Below are 27181 nucleotides of genomic sequence, written 5' to 3' on the forward strand. Positions count from 1 at the left end.
GCTGACTTATAAGGGATATAATGTTCTGTGTATTGTAGGTGTCCAGAACTATTCAGTTGTTCAGCAGACAGTTGACAAACTAGACAAAATGGTTTGTATTTGGTATTTTATTTATTTGTTTATCTTTTGATACAGCCAAAGGGGAAGGGCTTAGGCTAAGTAAAGTTTTTAAACATATACACATTCACACATATCAAACAGAAATTTTATATTTTTAAAAAGTTACATGAAAAGACAAGGCAACTGCGTGTAATACAATGGGAAATATCGCACAACAAAACGCCACTTAAGTGTGAAGGCATTGTCATAAGATCACAGAGTGATGTCAAAGGCAGGGCCATTAAGGTGGAGAAGTTGGTGCAAACAAAACACTTAATATTACAGGAAATGCCATTACCTACACAGCTAGCATGCAATGCTGAGTAACTATTGCCATTGAAGTCTTTCTGGTGTTATACTACACCAGGCTCAATGTAAGCACAAGTTACAACTGTTTGTTATTATGGAATGAATTTGTGTGGCTGCAAACCAGGCTCAATTCAAAAGGAACAATGGAATACAACAGAGGAGAAGACAAAATCTAGGTTAAACACGAGACCAAATAAATGTAGGTATCATCATGAAATACAGTACAGTAAGAGAATATAATAGTATAAAACAGATATGGACAGGCTTGAGTACAAAAGATGAATAGTGGAAAGAATAGTGGTATTTACTGTAAAATGAGACTAGATGAGGAAGAAAAAAGTAGGCTCAAACAGATACTGTGATAAAAACATGATTTACACAACACTGAATCCAATTTTACTGTAACATTAACGATCTTACAAACAGCTTTCTAATGTTTGGTCACTATGTGTTAACATCCGTTATCTAAAATTCAGAACTAATAACTACTGATCCTACAATAGGGAGAGGTTATTTTAGTACTTGTAGAAACATAACCTTAATACTTAATGAAAAACAGGTCCTGTAATTATTCAATTTAAAGCAAGATTTCAAGAAAATGCATATCAAAAGATGCATTGATGTCTTGAGAAGGTTTTTACTTAAACTGAATTGATCATGTGCGGGAGCTACAGAGTCAAAGTGACACCTAAACGATATTTTTTATTTCACTAGGGAAGTGTGCAATGATCACATATTAGGTCCTGTTTTCAGCCATGCAGCTGACATTTATAACTTCACCTTTTTTAAATGTAAGGTTCCCTGGAAGGCGCTGTGCTCAGTTTTTGTTCACAATGTGTGCATCCAAAAAGCATGCATCTAAAAATACAATGTTTAATCATCTCTACACTACTTTTGAGAAGAAAACGACCGACTTTTGTTCTCATCGTGCCCTTATACAGCATGTTTGATCAAATAAGAGAGAAACGAGACATACATCAAGGCATGCCTGTAAATACACAGATTCACATCACGATTCAACTTGGAGCAACATTCACTGTTTTCTTCATGTTTGCAGTCAACATATAGCCATAGATTACTTAAAATAGCTATCTGAGCAGATTGGCTGACATGAAGCACTTTTTTTTGCTAAGAATGCATCATAGCTGCTACCATGCTTGCAGGCACAACAACTGCCAAAGTTCTGAGATATTTTCTACTTACAGCCAACCAGAGTGGTTAATCTGCAAAATGCTCAAATTGTAGGTCCCTGGTACTCGTCTCCCTGTGGTAACTATCTGTCTCAGTGTAGTCACAATGCTCACAGAGACCATTCAGTGAATGTTTTGAGATCAATATCAGTTTTGTTGCTACAAAAAATATTGAGGAGATAAAAAAAAGGCAACTTTATATTCACCAGACTGTTCTTTTGAACAAACTGTATGTGTGCAAGTTTTGCTCTAAATTTTAGCGTAAACATGGAATTGGCACAAAAACTACGTTCTATTACACAAAGAGGGCTGGATGAGGGATAAGAGAGAGAGGGACTTGGAGTAAAAGTTGAGTGGAGTTGATTTCAATGCAGTACATTACTTCTGCACTGAAGTGAACAGAGACAGGGGAATACTACACTGAATCTGCATGCAAACAAATCTTTTCACACAGCACATTCACCCTCACGCCTGCACACATATACTGAATAAAGCCCTGTTGCAAAGGCAAAACGGCAGCTAAATGAATCCTGTGCTTTTAGATTTGGTTCATAGTTAATCTGTGACATGCTGCATCAGCCAATCACTTTGCTGCTTGCTTGGCTCGCTGGGTATGGCACTTCATACACAGGATCTTACCATCCAGTGGGTAGCAGCCATTTTCATCTGCCTCTATGGAGAGAGGACGAGCGCAATCCTGCAGAGCAAAAATACACGTGTTAACTACCTGATACATATAATTTGCTCAAACGCTGTCTTTGTCTTTCTTCTCTTACCTCACAGCGGTAACACTTTAGGTGAAAGTTCTTGTCGAGAGCCACCACTCTCACTGTCTCCTCGCTACCTGGTGCTGGAATGATGGGTTCATTACAGCTCACACACAGAGGGGAGAAACGCCTAGGACACACAGGTAGAAAGATGGATGTTAGCCAATGGCCTTCTGATACTTTCTACCTAGCAGCTACCCTGACAGTCAAGAAGCTCAAAAAGTAAAGTATTCCAGAAAAGTTAATTAAATGTGCCTGTCAACGAGTGATCGTTAGGATTTGTCAACTTTTTAAAACCCAATTTGTATGCACAGATCATCAAATTATCAGCTTCAGATGGAGAAACAAGTTTTAGTTCCTCCAAATCAAGTGTGGAAGAAGTGTGGAAACTAATCCCTCCAGTAAAAATAAATAGATGTAATATTTGTTTCGGATTATCAATGAGACTTTTCCACCCAGTAGCTACCTGTGGTAATCCTGGACACAATAAGGGTTATTGTTGTCATCAGTTATGAAGGGCGCCCCCTCTAGTACACAGGAGCAGGTGCTGCAGCGGAAACAGTGGGCGTGGAAACACTGGCCCACCGCCTTCAGCACACGGTCAGTTATCTTCTCCCCACATCGGGAACACACCGCCAGGGAACTCTGATGAGCAGAATGAACATAACATGTAACTGAGATGGAGATATGAAAGTACTTAACAACCTGAATGCACACTGGGGGATGCTTTATTAGCTGTGTGGATCTTGTTCAGCACTTTCTACACATTCAAATATTATGCACTGAACACTTCTCACTGTTGGTGGTTATTCAACAGTGTGTGGACTGAGGTGTGCAGTTTAGCTAGCTTTTGATTAAAGAAATGAAATTAAACACATAAACCTTTTGAAATGGGGGTTGTGTGCTAAAAATGATGAAGGGCAATCCAGTGATCGTGCGTGTGTGTGTGCGTGTGTGTGTGTGTGTGTGTGTGTGTGTGTGTGTGTGTGTGTGTGGGCTTATGGTATTTAGTATGGTCATGCAATGACTTAACTTAAGATAAAAGATTTGAATAAACATACACTTAAGTGTATATTTTATATGAATGTCAACTCTGAAACAATCTGTGTGTATCTCCTCACCACATAGCAGTCCTCACACTGAGGTGCTCCATCCCTGTCATAGAACTGCATGCCCTGCAGGGGGCGATGACAGCTCATGCAACAGAAGCAGTTGGAGTGGAAGAGTTTATCCATGGCTCTGACTGCTGGCTGTGTTCGAGATAGAGCTTCGCCACATTTCCCACAGACCTCTTTAGCGGTTAAAGGGAGAGGGAGTTGAGGAGGAAGACACGGAAAAAGAAAGTTGAAAAAGTAAACAACAGATTATTCATTAATAGCATCAAATCTTCCTATTGAACTTTGCTTGTGTGCACTACAGTGTAATTCATTATTAATGATGAAAATGATGTGAAGTCAGTAACATAGATCTAAACCCTTATGGATAAACTCAGATGAACAGACACAGTATATGCAACATTTAGAGGACACTTGGCACACTTACAGTAGCTTTAATTTCTACAAGATTGATAGATATTGAACCTCTGCAGTTAAAAAAAAACCCACAGCAGGAATAAAAAAAGAACCTGAAAGACCTAAACTGAAGAATATAAGAATGAACAATGAGAATATTTAGCATCTAATCATGAATATTTTTCAGGCAGCAATAAAAACCTTTGATCAAGCCTTTTCTTTCTTGTTTTATCATGAATATTACATCATTGCTCTGCTTTTGTGTGTGTGTATGAACCTGTGGGAGGGGAGGTGATGACGGGTGCATGTGTGTCCATGTCTTTTATGAAGTCCTTTGTCATTCTCTCTAGCTCCTCCACTTCCCTCATGTTCAGAGGAACACCTCCACCGGGGATAGCAATTGGTCCAGGCGGTGAGGGCTGCTTGGACAGACAAACACACACAGAGCCATAAGTACATACATATACATTATTAACACAGTTCCAAACAACATGCCTTACAGAGCACACACTCTTGGGACATGTCCATAAATGCATGATTCTGCAATGTTTCATCTAGAGCATATGTATACACTTTGTTTTTCTTCTGAACATTCAATGCAAAAAGCTCTTAAAGTAACTCAAATGAAGCTGAATACACATACTGTTGATGAAGGAGGAGTTTTCATCGGCTGGCTAAAAGAGGAGGGGGGAGATACTATTGTCTTGGGCTGAGCAGGAGGAGGCACAGCTGCAGGATGGTTTTGGTTCGCATTCACCTGACCAACAAAAGGAGAACTCTTTATTTGATTCAAGGCCGGAGCAGCCGCCATATTGTTTGGTTGAGCAGGAGGTGCAGCCGGCGGAGCTGTGGGAACTGGAGGGAAAGAGCTGGTGGCAGAGGGAGGTGCTGGTCTTGGTGTACCAGTGACTGGGGTTGTGGACTGGTTCAGGTTCTGGTTCAGTTTTTGTGCCAGAGAGGCCGAAGATGTCGTCAGCCTCCCTCCGAAACCAGACTTGGGAGCCACGGCCGGGGCCTTGGCGAACGTCTGAGCAGCGGCGTTTGGTCCAGAGTTGTGATTGGCTTGTCGGTTCGTTCTGGCTTTCAGTTCTTCTGCCCAGGGTGCTGGAGGCGGGCGGTCTCCCATTTCAGGGGGTGGGAGGAAGGAGAGAACTGGTTTAGGAGCAGTTGGGGGAGGAGCTGAAGGCTTGGGTGCTGGTGCTGAAGAATACTGGCTTGGTAACTGCAATTAAAACATCAACAATAAATTATCTTTAGAGACTATACACACATTCAGATTGTTTGAGCATCATAAACCGCCCATTAACCAAACATGATGATTGAACAGAGGGAGCTTAATATCTAGCATGAAGCACACCAAGATGCTACAAACCCACTCTTTTATCATATCGAATGACTTGTTTTAATTCAAAGTAAACCTCAAAGTTCTCCACTGTTTGTGAACTTATCAGATGTGCTTCATCTTCCTGACATTTATTTTGTTGTTTTGAGCCAACATTATTCTGCCCTGATCCAGTTCCTCCCAGTTGGATTATGCTCTCCATTTATGGCCCTCTCACTGGTTCTCTGGCAGCACACTTTGGCTTAATCACACTCTCATGCTCTCTGCTCTATTCGGTGTGCATCACTCTCTCTTTCACTCAAAGCGTCTCCTCTCACAGTGTGAATCACCAGCTACCTCACTTTTTGTTTTCTCTTTCTCTTGTGCTGTATGTGCACTTCCCTTATCAGTGGGCTTTCAACCTGAACAGATGAACAAAGAGACTAAATCAAACTGGCATCTATCTAAACTATTTCCCCTGCCATACCTACCTTGTCCTTTTTTTTTTCAATCCTCTCTCTATGTGGCTCTTACTCGTTTTCTACAGTGAGGATTCCTGAGTCAAAGCCCGCTGTCTTTTCTCTTCTTGTCTTTTTGCCAGCTTGTATATCTGTCTGTTTTCCAAATGTCTTATATTTGTTCTTAAAAGTGCATTTCACTGTGCTTTGTACCTTGGGGTTGAAAGGTCCCCTGGTCTCCATCTCAGACAATAAGTCGGTTAGAGAGTCCAGCTGTCTATCAAAGCTCGTCTGCTTCTCCATCAGTCTCTGGCAAAAGAAGGGAGGTGGAAATTGTCATTTAAAGCACAACTATTTACACAAAGAAATAACAAACAAGCAAAAGATGATGAAGGTGGATGATGTGATGATGACTATTCACAGCTCTGTATGTGTGATAGAGACTTTAAGTTGGACTTGCACAGTTACTTATGTTGGGGAGTAAAGTCTGAGGGACTTAATCGTACTAACAAACCTAACAAATTAATTTATGATGAAAATAAATAATTATTTATTTTCCCAATTGGATTAAAGATAATACTGACTGTTCAATTATTACATTTTCACTGGGAGGCATTTAGTATAAGCTCTTTGGTCATTCAAACATGGAGAACATTGTTATTTGCATCATTTTCCAGCCATTATTTTTAACATTTTACTTTTTCGCAGTGGCTTACAATGTCTGTGATTTTATTTTACATTGTTGCTTGCTTGTCAAACAAGCTGCAATCAGTATAGTCCTTAAGTGAATATATTTATAATAAACCTTTAGATGCATGTCTAAAACTATTTCAGTTACATTAATGAATCCAATCCTGTTCGAAGCACGAAACTGGGTAATTTGCCCCAGACCATTGCATTCATTTGAAAATCTCTAAAGACAGTATTTCCTGCCAACTCTCCATGGACACACTATGATCCCACAACAATGGCCTCCAGTGTCCCGACTGATTATCAAATTAAACTGATTAAACAGTTAAATACAGCGTAACAAAGAGACATGCAGACAGGCAAAGCAACTATTAGCCTAATTTTGTAATGAAACCATTGTAACTTACCTGTGGGTTGACAGCAGGATTGGGAGCACTGGTACTGGAAGCAGGTGCAGGTGGAGGGGGTGGGGGTGGGGGTGGGGGCGGAGGGGGAGAGGGAGAGGTGGGTGGACAGGCACTCTCTTCGGGGGGAGCTGGGAGAGGAAGGTCATCAGCTACTGAAGGTGGAGCGGGGAAGGCAGGAGGGAAGGCATCAGAGGAAGAGGGTACGGTTTGGCATTCAGGGGGAGGGGCTGGTAACTCATCATCCAGTGGTGGAGGGGGAGGGGGCGGAAATTCTAACAGAAATGAGGAGGGTTGATTGGTTAAAAGTGATAACTTCATGGTTTCTTGACAATCAGCTTGTTCTAGTCATCTGATTAAATTATTGGTCAGCCATTAAACAGTTATACTGAGTGCTTTGACATCACAAGTTGACTGGAAAACAAACAAACCCTACAATAAGAGTAAAAAGCAACAAAAACTGGGGGAAACTTGAGCAGTTTGTGATTTACTTAATGACCTGAAGATGTTGCATTGACAGCTTCTGACCATATATGTGTCTATTGAAAATGGGAGTAAAAGAGTAGAGCAAGTCCTGTGTGCAAGATGTGGATATGCCTATCCATGACTTTCTATATTATGTGTACATTGTTGCTGCACAGGTTCCGGGTTCAGCTATCCATCGGACAAGGCATTTCTCGGTGGAGTTTGCATGTTCTCCCCAAGCATGCATGGGTTCCCTCAAGGTGCTCCTACTTCCTACCACAGTACAAAGACATGTGCGCTGGATTAATAGGTGACTCTTAGTTGTAAGTAGGTGTGGCTGTGAGTGTGAATGGTTGTTTGTCTATGTATGTCAATCCTTTGATTTACTGGTGACAAGTCCAGGGTGAACCCCGCATCTCGCCCAATGACAGCTGGGATGTGAAAACCATTGATTATTCCAACTGATATATCTGAAGCTGTGCATGCTCAGGCTTTAAAGCAGCAGGACTTGGGATCTGGGAGGGCTGGGTGGATAAAACTAAAGCTATAGTCACAAAATGGTTCAGCAAATAGCATAAATAATGCAAATACCATCACAGAGCGAAGGCGGCGGCGGTGGCAGATCTCCTACTCGACCAATCACACCTGTGCCAACTGGTGTTGGTGATGGAGCTGAGGGTGGGGTCAGACTTTTAGGCCGTGGTGGTGCCACAGAGGCAAACTTTTTTGGCTGGTTGTAAAAGGATGGAGTGGTGACTTTGAAGTTTATCGAGGACGTCACCATGAAAGGCTTGCTGCTGCTTGAGTCTTCCATTTTGATTGTTTATCTGTGGATGAAAGAACACAAAAAAAGAAACATCAAGCACACCAGTTAGACACAGCACAGGATCACATTTATCTTTACAAGAGTACCTGCTGTGTAACAAACTGTATAAAACAGGTTGTAGTGGTGTTCAAACAGCTCCAGACCCAGGAGACTAGCTCTTACACCCAATGCATTGAAACAAACATTCATCAGCTGACTAATGTCAAAGGGATCGCATTCCTTGGCAGTGTTAGCATGTCGGCTCTTTTGCTGGAGAATCAGTTGTGATGACACATCAGTAAAACACTTTGGTTTGATCCAACTACACACTAATTGTAACCAGAGTATCAGTTAAGGTCATTTACACTGAAAAGCTTTACTTATCACATTCAAACTATACATGATAATAAATTACAATGTTTGATAGTGTTGTTGATGGATAGTTGTCTTTCAGTGCACTGCAAAAAGGATACAGCAGCTACCAACAAATAAAAATAGTAAGACAGCTCCTGGAAGAATTCAAAATACAAAAGTAAACTTCCTAAAGTTTGATTGATTCAATCTGTTTTTTTATTGCTGACCATTTCCTGTTATTACTGACTTATTTTAAACTTCCAAGACAGCGCACTGTAGATTTCATATTGTACATTTAATAGTGGAACACAGCTGCCAAGACTCCTTAAGTCTTTGTAAACTCATTAAAAGTTGAGTTTATTGTCGCTTCAGTGTGTCTTAAAATGTAGTTAGTGTGAAATAGCCTTAAAAAAAAGAAAACAACCAGCAGGCAACCAACAAATCCAGTGTTGCTCCTTTAATACAAAAGCATTGGCAAACGGTCTACAGTGGAATGAAAGAAAAAGTGTGTGAAAATGTCCTCAGGCCATGTATACAGAGCTGACAGAGCAGACACAGTGGCACTCCAAGATGCCAGAGACAATTTACAAGATGTATAACACATGGCTGTTTACGGGGACGTAAAAACAAGATGATAGCAAGTCCTTTCCATAGAAGGACTTTGTGAATGGGGGGGGGGCAGCTATCATAGCACTTTCATGCGAGGTACGTCAAAAAGAGGGTGAGCTCAAATATTTACCTCACACATGCTTGTGGTTACACAAACGTTGATGTTCTCTATGGAGATTCTTGGCAGAGTCTGAAGTCTGAACACATTTCCCTGAAGGCCACTGGCCTAAAACATGACCTTTTCTCAAAAACTGGGTTGTGCACGCATGCACTACTGATCCACTCCGCCAACACACAAACATTTACTCTAAATGACACTTCCTTGCTGTTTAACAAACTAACCTACCTAGAAGCTTTGAAATAGTTGCTAAAATCCTAATAATATCAGTATAACTTATATTATATAACAGATATAGCAGATATTACACACCAGTGTTTGAAATACAGTCTTTAACATCATGAAGATACACGTAGATACTATGCAACCACAACGTATAGCCTGGAAGTGAATGTGATGCAGCTGGTATATTTATGAAGATAAATTGAAATAACTTTTTCCAGTGAACAAACAGTATGCTGTTAGTCTCTCTTTGCTGTTAAAATAAAACATCCTCTACTTCCTAATGAAGGGTACAAAACAGATATTCCTCCAGCAACGTCTCAGTTACAATACAAGGATTAACGTTCTGTTCATTTCCTCCAACGAGCTTTACTGACTGAACTGTAATGTTGTCTGTCCCAGCAAATGGGAATAAAAATGTTGTATGTTAATCGTGTTGCCAAGGTTTCCTCTCAGTAAAAGGGAACTGTTTATAAATCACTAATACAGAACCCAATATGGAAACTAGACCCAAAATATCAAACAACTGTAGAGGTGTACTTATTGTGTGTCTTTGAAATCAACTATGAGTAGTCTTGTGTCTTTGCCTTTTAAAGTCACACATCCAAAGAAAGAAAATACTGAGTAGCTGTCAGCTGGACTTGGACAAAATCACTAAAAAAGTAAATGACTAAAAGAAAGCTCAAAAACCTTTAAAAAAAGATGTTAAAGCCCCATCATAGTTTATGATAAAATCTTTTCTACATTGGAAAGCGTAAGGGTTTCAAACTTGTTCCTCTTTGTTGGGACAAACAGGCAGCACATCAAGTTCTGACAGGACAGAAACCCTTTGAGCTCATGAAAATATCTGTGGTGTTTATCACGTAACCAGCTTCTCCGATGACTGGAAGTGCAACTTTTTCACTTCTGCTTTTTGTGTCAGTTTCCTTCATATCAAGAGCACTGGCGTTAAGCCCTTTTAACCATATATGTTCAAGGCCAAGTTCTATTGCATGTGAACACATCAACTGATTTCGTGAGTCACTGGAAAGTCAAAGTCATCAATCATGAGTCACAGATATTTAAGTTTATGGCTATACAGAATTGTATCCATACAAAGACATGACAATTACCGGTAGTCAAATTGTGTCAATAGTTATCTGATTGATTTATATGCATGGATGTTACACTATAAATGTTTCATTATGTCATTAGATAAGACATAGTGGTGCAGAATAAAATTAATTCACATCAGAATCACATTCAATTCCTAATATTTTGAATAGATTCAAAATGTCCAAAAAGCGTTTTTTTTTTCTTAGATCTAAGTACATTTTCACCAGCAACCAGTTTGAGGACCAGAAAGCCGCTGCTGGCATTTTCTTTCATGCAGACTCTCCACCTTCCTTGGTTCACTGATGCAGCATGGGGTGTGTTGTTCTGGCTTGTCAGCCGTGCTGCTGCTAACATAAGCTATCGCTCAGCATCTGATGAGCAGCAAAGCAATACATTCAGAATCGCCTGTTCAGAATTGGCTGGCAGATCTTTACCGATCTTAGAGTATTGAAGTAGTAAAGTGAAGCATATTTGCTTTTTATGTTCTCCTCTGTGTATTGACATTATTGTGCATTATTTTGAACACAATTTATTGAGCTTTTTAATGTCAAATAATAATAAGACACTTTCAAATAATAGTCCACAGCAACTTGGAGTAGATCCTAAAATAAGCCCCCCTCCCCCTTGAAACAAATTGTAAATGTATCGTGTATCAGCAATCGTTTTGAATCGAAAACTCTATTTTGATTAAAATCATGACCCCAAGAATCAAAATTGAATGGATGAAAATACACTTAAGCAACACATCTAACAGCAACAACATTATCGATCAAACCATTAGTAGAAAAAAAAACATGTAATAGCATAAGATTACCTCTCCCATGTCACTGAGCTCCAAAAAAGAAAATATCAGCCTACAGAAAAAGCTCTGCTTCACTTGTCCCACTTAAATAATTCAGAAAACTGCTGCATGCATCAATAAAGGAAAGAATGGTGCAGCTCTAAAGGAGGTGCCAACTGCTCTGGCTGCAAACTTTCTGCAGGCATTTTGGGGGATCACTTTGCACCAATAGAAAAATAAAATAACAAGAGAAGGAAAGAAAATAATACGAGTTGTCTTGGCAAAAAGTTGGCCAATCATAAAACCAGTGTTCAGGCCTCCTTCATGATAAATGGAGTAACAGACTGACAGGTTACTGTCAGGATACAGCTCATGTCTTTCAATAAGGTTTGAAGTCTGAATATTAACGGAGGGCCTAAACTGAGGCTTTCTAAAAGGAGTACGTGACAAGGATGGGTACAACTGTGATTTAGACATTTCATTTAAGTACTTAAGGTACATTGTTTCAGAAGGGACAATATGCAATAGTCCTCTCAATTATTCAACAGAGATGATAAATTGTGATCAGGTTCCATCTGTTCCTTGATACGGTCCTGAGGGATTTCATACGATGAGATCAGCTCTCCACTCAGCTTCAGAGGTCCTACAGCAAATTTATCCTGAAACCTGATCCTTGCGATGAGAGACCCTCAGCTGAGGTACTTTTTGGCACTTCAACTCAATGACATCACCTTTTTGTGCTTTTTTTTCTTTTTCTTTCTCACTGCATTTAGCCTTTCTTTCTATGCATTTCTCTGCTTCCCTCTTTGTCTTGTTTTACTCCATAAGTGAGGATTTAGTACTTGTATTAAGCTCTGACTCTCTTTCTGATGTATAGACGTGTGTTTTGTGGAAGATCAAAACAATTCTCAATCTTTATTTTTTATGCTTTCCTTCACTTCTCATCATTCATCTCTCACCCACCACATGAACTCAGTGACATCACTCTGGGCTGCAGCTAATCATTTTCTACTTTATAGTTTTGATGGATGACATGGTGTAGCTTTAGATACAGGCCTAGAATAAACCCATACTTTTCTGTGCAGCGCTTTTACAAGTTCCACATAGACATTGTTTGCAACTAAGAAAAATGAGTGTACAAACCCTGGTTTGCTTAGTACCAGAGTTTGTGCACAGGACAGAAGGTGAAAGTAATCAAACTAGAGGGATATAAAAACTAGCATGACCATGAACCTGAGACACATTTCCTCCAATGAGGAGATAAAAAGCTAAGCTATTCATGTGGCACACTTTCCATTGCCATTTGTGTTTTTCTAAGTGTTGAAGTTTCATAAAAACACACACTTTCCACAGAGGGCACAGACTATGAAATGCTGGAACTGATGAATAGGACTTCACAACACTTTTCAAAGGAAAACTGCTTAACTCAGCAGTGGTTCATTACTTTGTGGTTATGGTGGAACTAAACAAGGTTTATATACTCTACCACTATTTTTTATAAGGTCAGATGGAAGTAAAACAGCATGGTGTGTGTCTCACTGAACAACAACCTTTGTTTTTGTCCTAAATTTCTATGTATTATTTTCCAAGCACAACTATGATCACATGAATTTAGTAAACCGTTTTTGGGGTGGAAGTTGTCCTAATAAAACAGAAAAAAAAAAAACACTGGTAAAGGTTTCAAGTCAGTAATGAGCTGGTTATTTATTTGCCCGCTTAATATCTATTTGAAGTACAAATATAATTAAAACAATAAAAAAAAAGAATAAAGATATTTTCATTTTCCAAATAACCTTAAGAGAGCAAAAATCCTGACTGTACTTCCTCCATGTTTGGCCAGTCATTGGATCAGTAACCAGTGTGTTGTTGATGAAACTCTCTATTGTTCTGATGTTAATAGCACACCCAGTTTCTGGGAAAGCGTGTCTAGGCCGGGGGTCACTAATGCGGGAACAAACAACCCAATCTTACAGGTCAGTGGACATGCATTGAGCACCAGCTCTCTCTCAGACTACAGTTATTAGATTTATTCAGCCAACATTCAAATCGGTAATAACATCAGCCAACGGGCTCTGTTTCAAACTCTCAACCAAACAACCAAATCTGCTTGACATATAGTAGCATGATATGAGCCAAACTAGAGTCACAAGACAGTCAGAGACCAAATCAAAGAGCTAGACATGCAGTGATGTGGGGCAAAGAGATGCCTCGAAATAGCTTGTTTGACTTGACTCGTGGAGGCTACAATTAGGGAGGATTCCTCCTCACCCCAGTCATTAAGGGTAGCATACAGCCATTTGTAGATCATCATCCTCAGTCACAGATTTCAATTTGCCTAACCAGCTAAGAGAGGCGTCAGTGACTAATCCCAGTCTTTTCTAACAGAAGCACCACACTAACCCCAGGCTAACCAGAGCCAGAGCTTTATTCTACAAGATATTCCTAAACACAGCTAACTGTAGCCTTGGGTTGAGGCTCCCCTTCTATCTAGCTGATGAAAGGCATATCGGAGAAGCAAGGCACAAACACTTGTAATAACAGTGTTTTCACATTCTTCAAATTGGAGAAAAACGCTGGTCTTAAATTGCCATAATTGTCATGTATGCACCAAGCATCCCTTATTAGTGCACAGTGTCAGATCTCTTAGCATCCTTTCATACATGACATGAGACAAAACTGGGTAAATGGGTTAATGGGCCATTCAATCATGAAGACGTTTGAAAGGGCCACACTTACAGACCACAACACACCAGTAAAACAGATTTCTATTCACACGGTCCTGTCTTAATATGTAAGTAGGTATACTATCAGGAAGCGAAAGGTACCCTACCTTGGTGCTCCACCCACTTTGGCACCCCTTTTGATCAGTGAGGGCTAGCTAGGTAATCTATGCTTTGACAGGTGACAGCCATGGGTGATGGTGAGCAGTCACAAACATAACAAATAAACAAAGTGCATCTACAATTAGACACAAGCCTTCTTCGCCAATAAGCAGAATACCACGGGTAGACTAAGGGTTTAGGCTAAAGCTAGGCGTTGAAAACATTAGTTAGCTTTAGTGCTTTAGAGCTCGATCATGTAAACAATATGTGCCTTCATGTAAACAACATGTGCCTTCGCGTAAACAACATGTGCCTTCACGTAAACAACATGTGTCTTCATGTAACTGAATGAAGCGTTCAATGACTTTCGATAAGGTTAGCTTTTCGTACGCCAAGTTGAATCGCGTTACTATTTAGCTTCATATTTCGGCGTGCCTCAGCTCAGAAACATAAGATACTTACTGTAATTGAATGAAGACTGTCCAGTCACCTACAAGCTGTCCCCTGTCCAGTGTGATCCACGATAAAGTGAACCACTAACACGGCGATGTTAGCTTCGCGCGTACACACCCCTAACAATGTTACACGCTCCGGTATCTCCCGCAAACGCCGCCCCGTTTTTTTTGTCGTCTTACCTCATATGGCAACCATGACGACCTCTCTTAACTATGCTGTATCCGAGTTAAATGTTTTTTTTTTCTTTCTACTTTCTTTCTACACGCTTAAGTCACAGCTGCGTTGCTAAGCTGGCTAGCTGGGTAAACTTTTTTTTCAGCTGGACTTCCTGTATGAGCTTCCGCATACTAGATAATTCCTTATCGTCGGTACACATCAGCTGGAGTAGCAGACTCCAGTATGGTCGGTGAGGGTTTTTTTTTTTAATTGTAATTTTACGAACACTCAACCAGAGTACCAACACACTGGACAACACCCATGGAGAGGCACTTTTCAGATAGATTTGTATGTGCTTTAAACCACTACCATATGACATAATTAGCCTTGACACATTACACAGATGTAGACTAGTTCCCCCCTCTCAGTGAGTAATCACCACATCTGTGCTATCTCGATACTTAACCTTATTAGGTAACATTTAATACCACCCAAAAATAAATTAGATTTGTCAACTAGTGTAGGCTACTGATTTAAAACAAGAAGGCTTACAGTAACTTACCCTGTTAATGCAGCTGTAATGTGGATGTCCCCTTTTCTTTTCTTCCCCCTTCTTCCTTTTGTTCTTCTTTTTCTCTTGGTCCAGGCTGAGTAAGAGTTGACTGTAATGGTAACTTCTCTTTCTCTCTTCCCCTCTCCAGTTATTAGACCCTCCCCCTGTGCTTTTCAGTCTGGAAAAGGAATGACACCATCCTTCCGAACAAGTTCTTTCTCGTTTGACTTTGGCTCAGGACTTGTGTATTACTATGTAAACAGCACCTCTCTCTCTCTCTCTCTCTCTCTCTCTCTCTCTTGTTAATCGGTGTGTGTGTGTGTTCATAAAATGTCCAGTAAAAACCCCTCCTCCTCCTCCTCCACGCTCTTTTTTCTCTCTGGATTCTTGCAGCATTCTTCAATCAATGACATCAACCCTGTAGCCTCTCCTTGTAAGGTCAGACTGAGGGAATGAGGGAGCAAGAGGGAGGGAGAGATAATGGGGCCAGAGGCTTGATTAGACACAGACACTTAAGTGTTGCAGGGTTTTAAACACAAGGAGATACAGCAGGCTGAAGAAAGTTTGTTCAAACGACTCGGGGCTGTGGAGTAGGCATATTCTTTCAGCTTAAGCTGTAGGGTTAAGATTGACCTTGTTTTTATCGCTTGCCTCAACAGGCAAAGCTGAGGAACAGATCATAACAGCGGTATTGTGTCTAAACTGTTGCAAAGTGTGCCACCACATCTTTATTTGTTTTATTTTACAAAGACAGTAAACATGCAAAGGCTCAGACTGCTGTTCTGTACACGACTAGTACACCTGATTACAGAGAGGAAACATTTCATTGCTCCCTGTCTCTGCTTGCTTTATTTGCTCATCCTGACTGTAACCATGTGATCGCCCTAGGACTGATGTTTAATGACACCTCCCATCCTGCACATCGGCTGCCTCTATTACTTAGTGTCCTTCTATTCTCACATACACATCCTTTATTTGTTCACTCACTTCAGTCGTATAACACTTCTAGATGTCATTATTTGAACAATAAGTGACATTTTTCTTAACATTTGTATTATTCATTTTGACATAGGCCTACTTATTCATTCTGAGGAATAAAACCTCACTTTTGCATTACAAAAGGCTTGTTTTGGGTTTAAAGCATTTATGATGAGTCGATAAATGATTTAGTCGTTGAAAAATCTTTTCCAGCTCTCAGGTCAGATATTGACGTCATTTACGTATCGGATATCGGACTGACGGCGCCGATCCACGTCACTGATGAAGAAAGATGGTTGGGCCCTTGAAACATTCTCAAATCGCAGAGTCTGTCTTTCAAGACATTCAGAGTGAACTTTGAGAAGTGTCCACAAATCGTCTCCATGACGATGTCTGAGATGGAACAGCTCAGATCAAAAGAAGAACTCTTACACTTCAGTTTAAAAGATTTGAAACAAAAACCCGACAGTTGTTGCTGCTTCCTGTTTGTATGCAAAGCCAGTATAATGCAATGCAATGTTGGGTTTACTACAGCTTTGTGTAGCCTTACATATCATACCAACAATAACACTATTATTATACTATAAGTACTATTAGTTATGAATGATAATAAAAATCTGAATCGGTATCGGTATTGGTAGGCCTAAATATGTAACCTATCGGAATCGGAACTGAACTGAAAAAAGTGGATCATATCTCTAGTTTTAGGTTGAGTCACAGCAGAGTTGCACTTAAAACCAGGTTGTGAAACCATATGCAGGTTTCTCCTACATGCAAACCTCTGCAGCAGCTGTTGTGTAACCTGTCCTGTCTGATTCATGTCCCTGAACTGCAGGGAGTGGTCAGTGGGGTCTTTGATAGCCTATTGTCCCAAAAGGAATTTTTCCAGTCTCTCCTTACTTCTACTAGGAAAGAAAAATGTGTCAAATTTCCACTTCCACTGCAACTCTGGTACTGATGAAAAAAAAAAGAAGCTCATTCTGTCCTTGCTAGACACACTTAGGTGACATAAAGGAGAAGGAGTCAATGCATGAGCTAGTTTTCTGTTATATTTGTGAAGATTGTAAGAAGCTGGACTAACACGTGTTATCCTCTTCTGCCCTTTTTTCAGCCAGCTGCAAACATCAGATGACACAATGATGCCTGGAGTTTGGAAAGTTTGCATCAGGCAGGGAGAAGGCAGCTTTGGGGTCCAGTCAGTCTGGAGGTAAATGAAAAAAAAAAAACAGGAGGCTGTCAGAATCAGAGCCAGACAGCCTGGAATGCAGCCAAACCTTGGAATGAACGGTCCCTCTCCCCCTCCCTCTTTAAGGTGCTATATTTCTCTCTTTTCCTCTCTCTCTTTCCCTCTCCCTTTTTCATCATGCAGTTTTCACCGCTTTTCTCCCTCAATCTCTCCAACTCTAAGTCTACCCTCAGTGTGCTGCACTTTCATGTCCCCTCGTTCCTTCCCCTTCTTCTAACGCCTGCTTTTCTACCTCCCACTGCTCATGAGTGAGTGACTGCTCCGTATTCCTCAGTGCTCAAAGAAAGTCTTGGATCATTTCTGATGTGTCCAGAGGCAGTCTCTTGCTCTCATGACACCCTTAAAAAGGCAATTATTCAGATGGAGCCACAATTAAAACATTATTTTCCCTTTTTTTAATCAAATGTTGGACACAGAAATAGTTTTGCGAAACAATTTATTTTCAAGCGTTTCAAATTCCATACAATAAAACACAAATAAATAAATACACATATAATGAATTAAAGAGAAGCAACAAAGAAGTACATAGAGAAGTATATATATACATATTGTATATATATTATGTAAAAGGAATGCTACTCTCCCTATTTAGATAATGATTGAACTGTAAAGAGAGCAGAGTTAAACTTAAGTGTCATTGCTATACACTGTATCAACACATTACATTACACTCATTTTTAAAACAATCCTTAATATTAATTAATAACCAATAAATGCCAAATTGTCTTATGGACAAAGTTCTATTTTCAGTACCTAAAACACTGTTCTCGTCATTTTTTAGGTTTTGTTCTATGTAGCCTTTGGGGTGTAATGGTAAAAAGTTGTGAGGCAAGTTGTTGTAGCATGCACACCTCTCCTCTCAGTGAAGCCTGCAATGGAAGGGCTAGGTAGACAGCTGTGCCCACAAACAAAACCATTAAGCCATCAAGGAAAGATTCCAGCCATACTTTAGAGGGGATGGGAACCTGCATATTTGTGAGGGAACAAGGTCTGATCACTCAGCACTCAGAGGAAAATTCTCTCTGCTGCCAAATTGGCTTTAATTCAAAGCCAGTGTTAGTGTGCAGTTCTCCAGCTCCCCCAGCAGGTGTCAGACTGACACATGTTACTGTGGCATGTCTACTGCACAGCCAGACTAAAATGCCTCGAGGGCAGAAGATTGCCCAAGAATCTCTTATCAGCAAGCAAATCCACATCAGCTAGAGATGTGATAAAGGACAGCAGGGTGTGTGAAGTGAAAACCCAGAGATACTGAGCGATAGGCTTGATGAGGAGGATGGACACAGGAGAAGTAAGCTTAACGCAAAAGCATCACTGGGGATAAACAGGGCATCACTGGAGAGGGTCTTGACGAGGAGGGCTGGACTGAGAGAGAATGTAGGGTAATTTCAGGAGAGAAGGACACAGGGTTGTAAATAATGAAAGAGAGTTGGGAACTCCCTGTACGCTAGCTTTTGCTTTGTATAGAAACCAGAGTGCACAAACACAAACACAGACAAAAAAAAAATGTCTGCAGGAGAATCCAAGCTGAAAATGGTGAACGGCCAGACCAAAGCATTTACTATTAATGCCCCCAAACTCTGTTTCCAACTGGGTTAAACAAAGTTAATTAAAAAAAAGGAGGTAGTTATACGCACATCACGTGCAGGGAAGTGCAAAATCAGCAGACTGAGGAAGAAGATAGGTTGCTCTAATGCCAAAAAAAGGTTTTAAATCATCACATGGTTTCGGCCAGAGGTCTTCTTCAGGTGATCATTTTTTATCTGAAGAGGACCTCTGGTCAAAATGTTGTGATGCCTTAAACAAAGTTAATCACATTAACACAGCCTTTAGGTTACTATGGAGACTTCCCTATTGCACCCTTTACTCGCCTTTTCTTCTCCCACTGTTAGTCCTCTTCACACTTTACCTTTCCTTTCCCACTTAAATTTCCCCCCACTTTCACACTTGATACAGAATGCAGGTTAGCTAATAGATACATCCCTCCTCAACACATACATCTTCTTCTTCTTTTTTTTAACCTAGTCACTCCTGGAGGACAGATGTGTCACATCAGTGCAGATTCTATTTAAGACATGTAGTTATACACACAGGCGACAGGTAGGGTTAGTCGAGCATATTATGAAGATACTTTGAAAGCAGTGGGCAGCGGTGTAGTAAAGACAATATGAGATGGAAAATTGGAATCTTAAAACCGGTCTGACCTAGTTGAAAGACAGTTGCCTACCTTTAGAATGACTTTGAAAACAGGCGTTTTTACTCATCAGTGCAGAACATCTTTAGAGTGCCTGAACGAGACGGTTTCAAAGCTGGTATTCATTATCCTTGAGCTGCAACCTACATAACAGACAGGAGCTGATAGACAGATAGTGACAGGTACATGAAAGTCACTGATTACAGGAATGAAGTGAGTGTGGGTCCCCGAGATAATATTAAACAGGTACCGATGCATTTAAATTCAGAGCAGGAGCGTCACCCTAGATAAGAGAGCAAGAGACGCACTGACGCAACATAATAGAAGTTGTCTGTGTCGTGTGTTAGAAGGTGGTTTCATCTCATGGTACATGCTTTGTTAGAATAGGTGTAAACCAGTGTGTGTGTGTGTGTGTGTGTCTGTGTGTCTGTGTGTAAGAGTGTAAGAGTTAGAAAGGAGGGGACAAAAGGCGCTGAGAGGCAGTCTTCTTTGTGAATGGCCCATGTATCATGAGCGAGATTAGTGTCAAGAAATTCTTCCCTCTGTGGTTGACCTTGTCGTGCACTGACGGTCCTTATCATAGATCACATTGTCAAAGTACAGTATATAGTATTCATATGAAGCATGCGTTATATCTAACTGACATTGATTATTTAGATAAAATAATTGTATCCACGTTAATTAATCAATTAATTACTCAGTCTATGCAGCAAAGTCTTCTCTTTCAGATGCTCTAACCATCAGGTTATGGGCGGTTTATAGTTGTGGATGCAAGAAGATTTAGTTTATTATCAAAACTTTTATAGATTTTTTTTGTTGAATAAAAATAAGATTTATTTTTGGTCTAAGAAATCAAACCCACTCACCTTTGATACAGACGAATGAATGAATATGAAGGAATAACCTTGTAAATAACTTTAAAACTACCCTTTCCCCTTTCTATTTTGTGTTTCTTTTTCTTTTTATCTGATGATGATCAGTTGATCAATATTATCTCCTACATTCATGCAAAAAAAAACAAAAAACAACAACATTGAATTTAAAGAATTGAATGAAAGTAAATCAGGACAGGCAAGCCTTGATTAACTGAGAGTTTAAGCAAAAAGCTTGATTTAGAATGACACAGTTAGAAGTAAGAGATTGACTGAGGATAATAAAGACGTCTAGGTGGTGATTCACACAAGGTGATAGACAAATGGAGGCATATTGAAAGCCAGAGAGAGAGACAAGGAGTTGAAGGCAGTATACTCAGTCTGAAATCACACATATCAGAGGGATGAGTTTTGTTTTCCTTTTCCAACCACGTTCAAGCGATGTGAGCAAACATCCAACCCTCCATCCCCTGAAGCTGACCCCTGCAGCCACCTATAGCCTCCTCTCTTGTGGGAACCCATCAGAGCGAGCTGACATTCATCTATATTTAAACCCACATTGCAGGGATTGGCTGGATTATGTACGATTTATGTCTAGCAGGTCAAACATCCCCTTTGAAAGCCTCTGTGTCTAAATCACATTCATGCCTCGACATCTATTCTTCGGTTTCATGTTTAAACTGAGTGATCTGATTGTTTAGTCTTTGTCCTCAGGCCGTTCTGGAGTGCTAATTTTTATTTCACACAGCATCGTCTCCACACCTCTCTCGCACATGACTCAACTGTTCCTTGCTGTCCCATCAACCCCCCCCCCCCCCCCCCCATCTGCCCATGTCTTTGTCTCTCTGTCCTTCCATCTGTCACGGCTCTCCCCATCTCTTTCTTCTTCGTCCAATCTATGTAAAGTCAACAAAGCATGAGTGATCAAAAATATACACACACACACACACATAAACATACCGACCCCCTACACACATACCCTCTTCACTGTCCTGACTGCTCCTGCGTCACTTGCTGGGCAAACACTTATAGACACAGCACACATAAATTTGTAATCAGCAAAGAGTGGGGCTAGACAGAGGAAGAGTCAGAGGAGTAAGAAAGACAGGGAGGAAGGATAAGAAGCTATGTAAATATACAACAGATGTGAGACAGGTGAAGTATGAGGGAAGGTAAACGATTTAGATGTGGTGCTACCAGGAGTAAATATACAAGTGAGAGGAGAGATACTGAGATGTAGATAAAGAGTTATTCCTCTTATTATTCCCCGTAAAAGAGGGGGTGGAGGTAGCGACATGGAAATAAGGGGTGATGCGATTCAGAGAACAGGAGACAAGATATAGGTGCAGAGATGACTAATGGGTGGATCAATACAGAGAGATGACAGAGAGAAGAGGTGGAGACTCAGCACCAGCTTGAGTGTGAAGGAAAACCCTCTTCTCTCTTTTTTTTTTTCTTCTTCCTCGGGATTGTTTGGTATTGGCGTGTGTGCGTGCGTTTCCCTCAGCGATCAGTGTGAGGGAGGGTGATTGAGGGCTCGATGGGGATGAGGAGAGGAGAGGCGCGAGGAAACCGCTGCAGTGCATTGTTAGGCGGAGCGCACACGGGAGAGGGAGACAGAGAGAGCGAGGCAGAGAATCCCCCATTTTAGCTCAACAATATTACAGCAGTGCAGAGATATCTACAACAATGGCAGCCGGCACTCTCAGCACTGTGATATTGATCCTGTAGTGGCAACCCAATACACACACAGCCAGGCTAATTATTGTTTTTGTCTCATTAGATTAATGCCTGTGGTTGTTTCGGTTTTTGTGCTTTACAAATTGACCAATTGTGTAATCATTGTGAATCCCACAAACCCAGATTATTTAGACTTTAGGGATTGTTTATGGATGTCATTAACCTAATATAACATGTAACATATCAGGGTTTTTCTACCTTCAAAAAAATCCTTTATTTATTTTTTTTAACTAATGCCTTACATCTTTATTTAGTCCTAATCTATCTCCCTCAGGCATACTGACTTACTAACCGGATCTCTTCTAAGACACTGCACTGGAGAAAGGGAGTGGGAGGGAGAGAGAGAGAGAGAGAGAGGGAGGGAGAGAGGGAGAGAGAGAGGGAGAGAGAGAGAGAGAGAGAGAGAAATTGTGTGTGATCGAGTAAGCGCAGAAGGGAGAGAGAAGAGGAGAGAGCGCAGGATAGCAAGAAAAAGAAGCTAGAGCTGAGAGGTAGAGAGTCGCAGGAGGAAGAGGGAGAATGCACGGTGTCTGGGTAACACTTCCACGCTTGTATCCAGGGCCTTTGTGAATACACCATGGGATGCATTGGCTCCAGGAGACTGAGTAAGCACCGCTTCTCTTCTTCTCTCTCTTTCTCGTTGCAGGCTAGAGGGGGGTTTTGTGGAAGAGGTAGGGGGTGGTGAGGAGGAGGATGGGGGGTCTTGCCATGCCAGGAGCGAGGTTTTTTTTTTTTGTGATGATATTCCAGACAAGCTTTCTGAACGTGTGTGTGTTTCTGTTGTATTTGTTTGTCTTTCAATGTAGCCTATCAGCAAGCTATAGATGTATACTAACAGAGGGCGCACACACAGCATACAGGCAAGATGTCAGAGACAATATGTGTTAGAAATGTGCCACTGTGTGTGTGTGGTTGCATCCCCCAACTCCCCTGCCTCCCATCCTCCTCCCAGCTCTTGATTTATGATGCTGTTTGGCAGTATGTATATGTGTGTGAGTAGGAGGAAGAGAGGGATGGAACAGAGAGGCAGAGAGGGAAACGCCAGGATAGGCTTATTTATAGGGCGATGTGGCTTGGAGAAAGAGAGGAAAAAAGAGAAACGGGATAATGCCATTGTCAGGGGCGTTTGTACAGTTATTATTTGCAGGAATAATAGGGATAGAGCGGGATAAAGAGGAAGAATTTCAGTGCAGGCAGGCAGGCAGGGAGGAGGGGAGAGGGAGGGGCATATACGTGCAGCGGAGGGTGTGTGGGATTGATGCGAGTTTTCAGGTGAGGAGCCTTTTGAATGACAGTTTAAGTAGATTAACACCAGCACTGCTGCTTACAAAGGTACACTGGGGAAGGTTTGTGTAAAAATCATTTCGGTTAAACAATCAGTTGTTTGCTTACGGATAGTCAGACATGTTGCAGTCAATATGCAGGTCTGGCATCCTATGTATTATGACTCACACTCAAAGGTAAAAATAAACAAAGCCTTCCTCTAGTGTTAAATATTAATGAACCACTTAGCACATGCAGCTCTTCAACATATTTACGGCAAAGCCCTGGCCTGAACACAACGCCGGTGTCTAAAGTGCATAACCTCTACAGGGGTCATGACTGTTCAACACAGGCTACAGACAGGATCTCATGTGTACATGTGCATCTTTTTTTTTTTTTTATAACCAAATTTAAATACTTGATGAAGAGGTTTTTAAAAATATATACAGGCTATGCAAGTGCTGCAGACTGAGCACTACATGACACAGTTAGGAAGGCAGGTGTGAACTGAATACAGCAGAGGCAGAGACAGGATTTGACACATTGCAGAGCAGAGCGGAGGAGATTGGGATACTCTGTCAACACTACAGGTCAAGACAGGAGACCTAATACAAGCCCAGCGACTCCAGCTGCTGAATATTACGTGTATGAAGGCTTTGGAAAGGTGTCATGTTCATCTGATTTGGAGCTGAACACTGATACTCTTTTTGTACAAGTGATATAAGCGAAGTGAAAGAAGCTTAAGGGTTCAATAATGCTGCGAGTTACATTTTCAAATCAGGGATAATTGATGAAGAGGGATGAAGCGCATTGTAGTCTGTCAGTGGTATGTTATGGAGATTTTTTTAATCAACGTCTCTTCAGTTTGCAAGTGTTATCTTTTACTTCTTGAGCTTTAGTCCAGCATGCATATGGAAATGAGCAACACTTAAGAAGATGAAGACTTAAGAAGCAGCGTGTGTGTCTAAGTCTGTGAGAAGCTGAATCGGTAGCAGTGCTGCCGGTGTAGAGGCGGGGTTGTGTTTATCCTGGGTGAGAATGGCTTTGGTGTGTGCTATTGATCGGCCTTCTCAACTGCAGTCCACGCTGCCAAGTAGGGATCAACAGGAGGAGAAGCAAGACTAGATCTGTCTGTGTATGGGAGTAGCCCTGATGTAGCTGTCTGCCCCGCTTGTAACACTATCACTCCTGGCTCCGTCATATCTGGGAGAGTACTCTGTGGTCGGACTTTGATATCCGTTTGTACTCGTACACTTCTATAGTGCCTTTCTTAGCAAAGATTAATGCCTCAGTTTCACAGGTCTGTGCCCAGCAGCCTGACAAAGTGTTTTTCTTTTACAAATGTAGGAAACAGTACATTTAGCTTTGTTTTGATTTAATATTTGACGTGACAAAACAGACTGAAGTAGAAACATTTTGTAGCAAAAGTAACACTAATTCCACACAAAGGAAAATTATTTACCCTTTCATTGTTCGCATTACTTAGAAATTCTGGGTCTGTAAGTTAAACTTTAAAAGCCTCAGACTACAAAAAACTCTAAAACAAAAAAGCATGTTGCGAATTTCAGTTTGCAACATGCATCAACATTCAAAAGGAGAGTTGCTCATCATGCAGGTGTGTGTGTGTGTATGTGTGTATGTGTGTGTGTGCGCGTGTGCGTGTGTGCGTGAGATAGGAAAATAAAGACTGGAGTAAAATGAGTTAGGCCTTACGTTCACCTTGAGAGTGTTCAGTTATAGAGTTTAAAACGGTTTCAGTCTACAAATCCAAAGTCATCATTACAGCATTTTGTTTATGGAATGGTTAATTTGGGATTGTTTTTAAACTGATTTACAAGAAGCTACTGGACCCAAACCTTTAAACATCTGCTTTAGCACAGCTGCCCACCACCCCCGCTGTAAGTAGGTCAGGTGAAGACGGACGGACAGACAGTGATGTACAGTAGATGAGATGTCGGCATCCATCACCGCTCCGGTGAGCAAAGGCCTTGAGAAGCAGTCATTGGGCGGTGCACATTCTACTTCACCTCATCGGCGAGGAGCGGCAAAGAGATTGACTGCAAAATAACTACAAATCATATTTCTTGCCAGTGACTCAGCATGTGTGTGTAGTTCACAGCTAATGCATGCCTCACTGAGAACAAATGTATACAGCTGCCCATTACAGTGTTAGTAATTCTGTAACAGCTGTATGATTCTGATCACATCTCCAAATGTAGTGTTGATAATGGGATTATTCATTATTGTACTAAAAGCTTCACTTCAGAGGCAGTATGCTGGATCTAGTTACCAGACTGCACTATACCTGAGAGTGCTGGGAACAGTGATCTCTGTTTAATTAGGGCTTAGTGTGCAGTGTAGAGATAACTGATATCGTTCAGGCTACAGTGGTGAAATTCTAGATATGAATGTGGGACATTAAGACAACTCTCACCTGTTTGTACTGCCTGTAAGCATGTTCTCTCTCTACTCTCTGAAGCCACTGCTGACGCTCCAGTCACTGATTCAAAAAAGCACTAATTGCCCATTCGGTGTGTGTTTGTTTATATTTCTACTTACAGTACGTGTGTCTGCACACAGATTTCTGTGGTACTGACGGAAATGTGTCTGTAGCACAAAAGTGCTGGAGTATCAAAAGTGTCAGAAAGCTGGCACCACATGTTTAGTCATATTCAGAATCTTGTTTGCTTGTTTTTTGATCAAACAGTCCCAGATTTCAATCGAAATGGAGCCAGTTTTAGGCTTTTTGAAGGAGGTAAAGCTTTAGAAACAGCAGCTGATCTTTGACAACATTCAATATTTAAGCACTCTGACTTGTTTTTTTGACATCAAGTGAAGCTGCAGAGAGACAGAGCTGTAGTGAGGTCCAGTCTTGTATAAGGATGTTTTCTCTACCAGGTGAGCTACTATGGTACACTTCTTTAAAAATGATATTTATATATAAAGAGATGTGTCAGGAGAGGCCAAGAGGATGAACGTTTGGATTTGAATTTGCCACATTACAGACACAGTTTCCCCGCCATTTAATTCAATAAAAAAAAACCTCCCCTGCTGACTTTGCCCTTACACCCATTCAGATACAACATCCAATATTTCACTATCAAACTCTAAAATCTGGCAGACAGTGGTGGAGGCCGATCGATTGGCTTCTTTCCAGGTTGGAAAAGCCTTGTGCACATGAATGGATTCAAGGTGAATAACTCAGTGATGTAGTACCCATGAGACACGGTGGGACCTGATGACCCTTACCTGTGTGAGAATGTGTGTGTATGTGTTTGTGCTCATACATCCAAGGACTTCAGTGTAGCATACATGGCATTAAGTCTTTACCCACAGATTTATGAGTGTGTGTTCCTCTGTGTCATATTTCTGCTGTGTAATAGCACAGTTTGCCTTGTCACTGGATGCCATGTTACAAGGCTCGATCATTATCAGGGGGAGGAATTGATTAGCATGTTCATGAGTGTGTGTGTGTGTGTGTGCCCGTTTGCATATCATTGTCACCATGTACGTGTATGCGGCAGATCACAAGTACGAGGCCTGTGTGTGGGCACATGATGGCAGGTGTCTCTGTAAACAGTGTGACTCAGCCACAGAGTGTGTTATGAAATTGAAACATAATGCCATGAAAGAGAGAATTTCATCCCTCCCATTTGATCTCCTGTGTGTGCTCGAGTAGATTTGTGAAAGTGTGTGTGAATTT

General features: G+C 41.0%; 2 protein-coding genes across 10 annotated transcripts in view; one reads left to right on the top strand and one right to left on the bottom strand.

The window, feature by feature from the left end:
- Positions 1-89: 89 nt before the first annotated feature.
- On the bottom strand, positions 90-15476 carry zyx (zyxin). Of its 3 annotated transcripts, none has more exons than XM_061049238.1 (10): positions 15195-15476; positions 7806-8041; positions 6753-7024; positions 5869-5964; positions 4520-5098; positions 4154-4298; positions 3487-3656; positions 2832-3010; positions 2375-2495; positions 90-2295 (listed from the first exon to the last, which is right to left on the bottom strand). In XM_061049238.1, the coding sequence occupies exons 2-10, from the start codon at positions 8026-8028 to the stop codon at positions 2182-2184; spliced, it is 1899 nt and encodes a 632-aa protein (XP_060905221.1). In that variant the 5' UTR covers positions 8029-8041; positions 15195-15476; the 3' UTR covers positions 90-2181. The 3 variants fall into 3 exon arrangements, with proteins under 3 accessions (XP_060905221.1, XP_060905224.1, XP_060905222.1); XM_061049241.1 differs by having other exon boundaries at positions 4154-4295; positions 15195-15475; XM_061049239.1 differs by lacking the exon at positions 15195-15476 and adding an exon at positions 14483-14736.
- Positions 15477-17287: 1811 nt separating this feature from the next.
- Positions 17288-27181, top strand: part of fam131bb (family with sequence similarity 131 member Bb) — a 31975-nt gene continuing 22081 nt past the window's right edge. For 2 of the 7 annotated variants that reach the window (XM_061049273.1, XM_061049279.1), the window contains exon 1: positions 22596-22820. In XM_061049273.1, coding sequence (XP_060905256.1) covers positions 22793-22820 — 28 coding nt within the window. In that variant the 5' untranslated portion in view covers positions 22596-22792. Of the gene's footprint in view, positions 17371-22582; positions 22821-27181 lie in introns of those variants that run through there. The other 5 variants (XM_061049278.1, XM_061049280.1, XM_061049274.1 and 2 more) reach the window with 5 other exon arrangements.

The sequence above is a fragment of the Labrus mixtus genome, chromosome 11, assembly GCF_963584025.1.
Source record: "Labrus mixtus chromosome 11, fLabMix1.1, whole genome shotgun sequence".
Taxonomy (NCBI): Eukaryota; Metazoa; Chordata; class Actinopteri; order Labriformes; family Labridae; genus Labrus; species Labrus mixtus.

What these genes read in the sequence shown, in the direction of transcription:
- zyx (XM_061049238.1), bottom strand. Translation starts at nt 8,028, where the DNA reads ATGGAAGACTCAAGCAGCAGCAAGCCTTTCATGGTGACGTCCTCGATA. An exon ending in GGGGACCTTTCAACCCCAAG is followed by an intron (nt 5,099 to 5,868) that starts GTACAAAGCACA and finishes TTTTAATTGCAG; the next exon opens with TTACCAAGCCAGTATTCTTC. An exon ending in AGTGTGAGGACTGCTATGTG is followed by an intron (nt 3,011 to 3,486) that starts GTGAGGAGATAC and finishes TCTGCTCATCAG; the next exon opens with AGTTCCCTGGCGGTGTGTTC.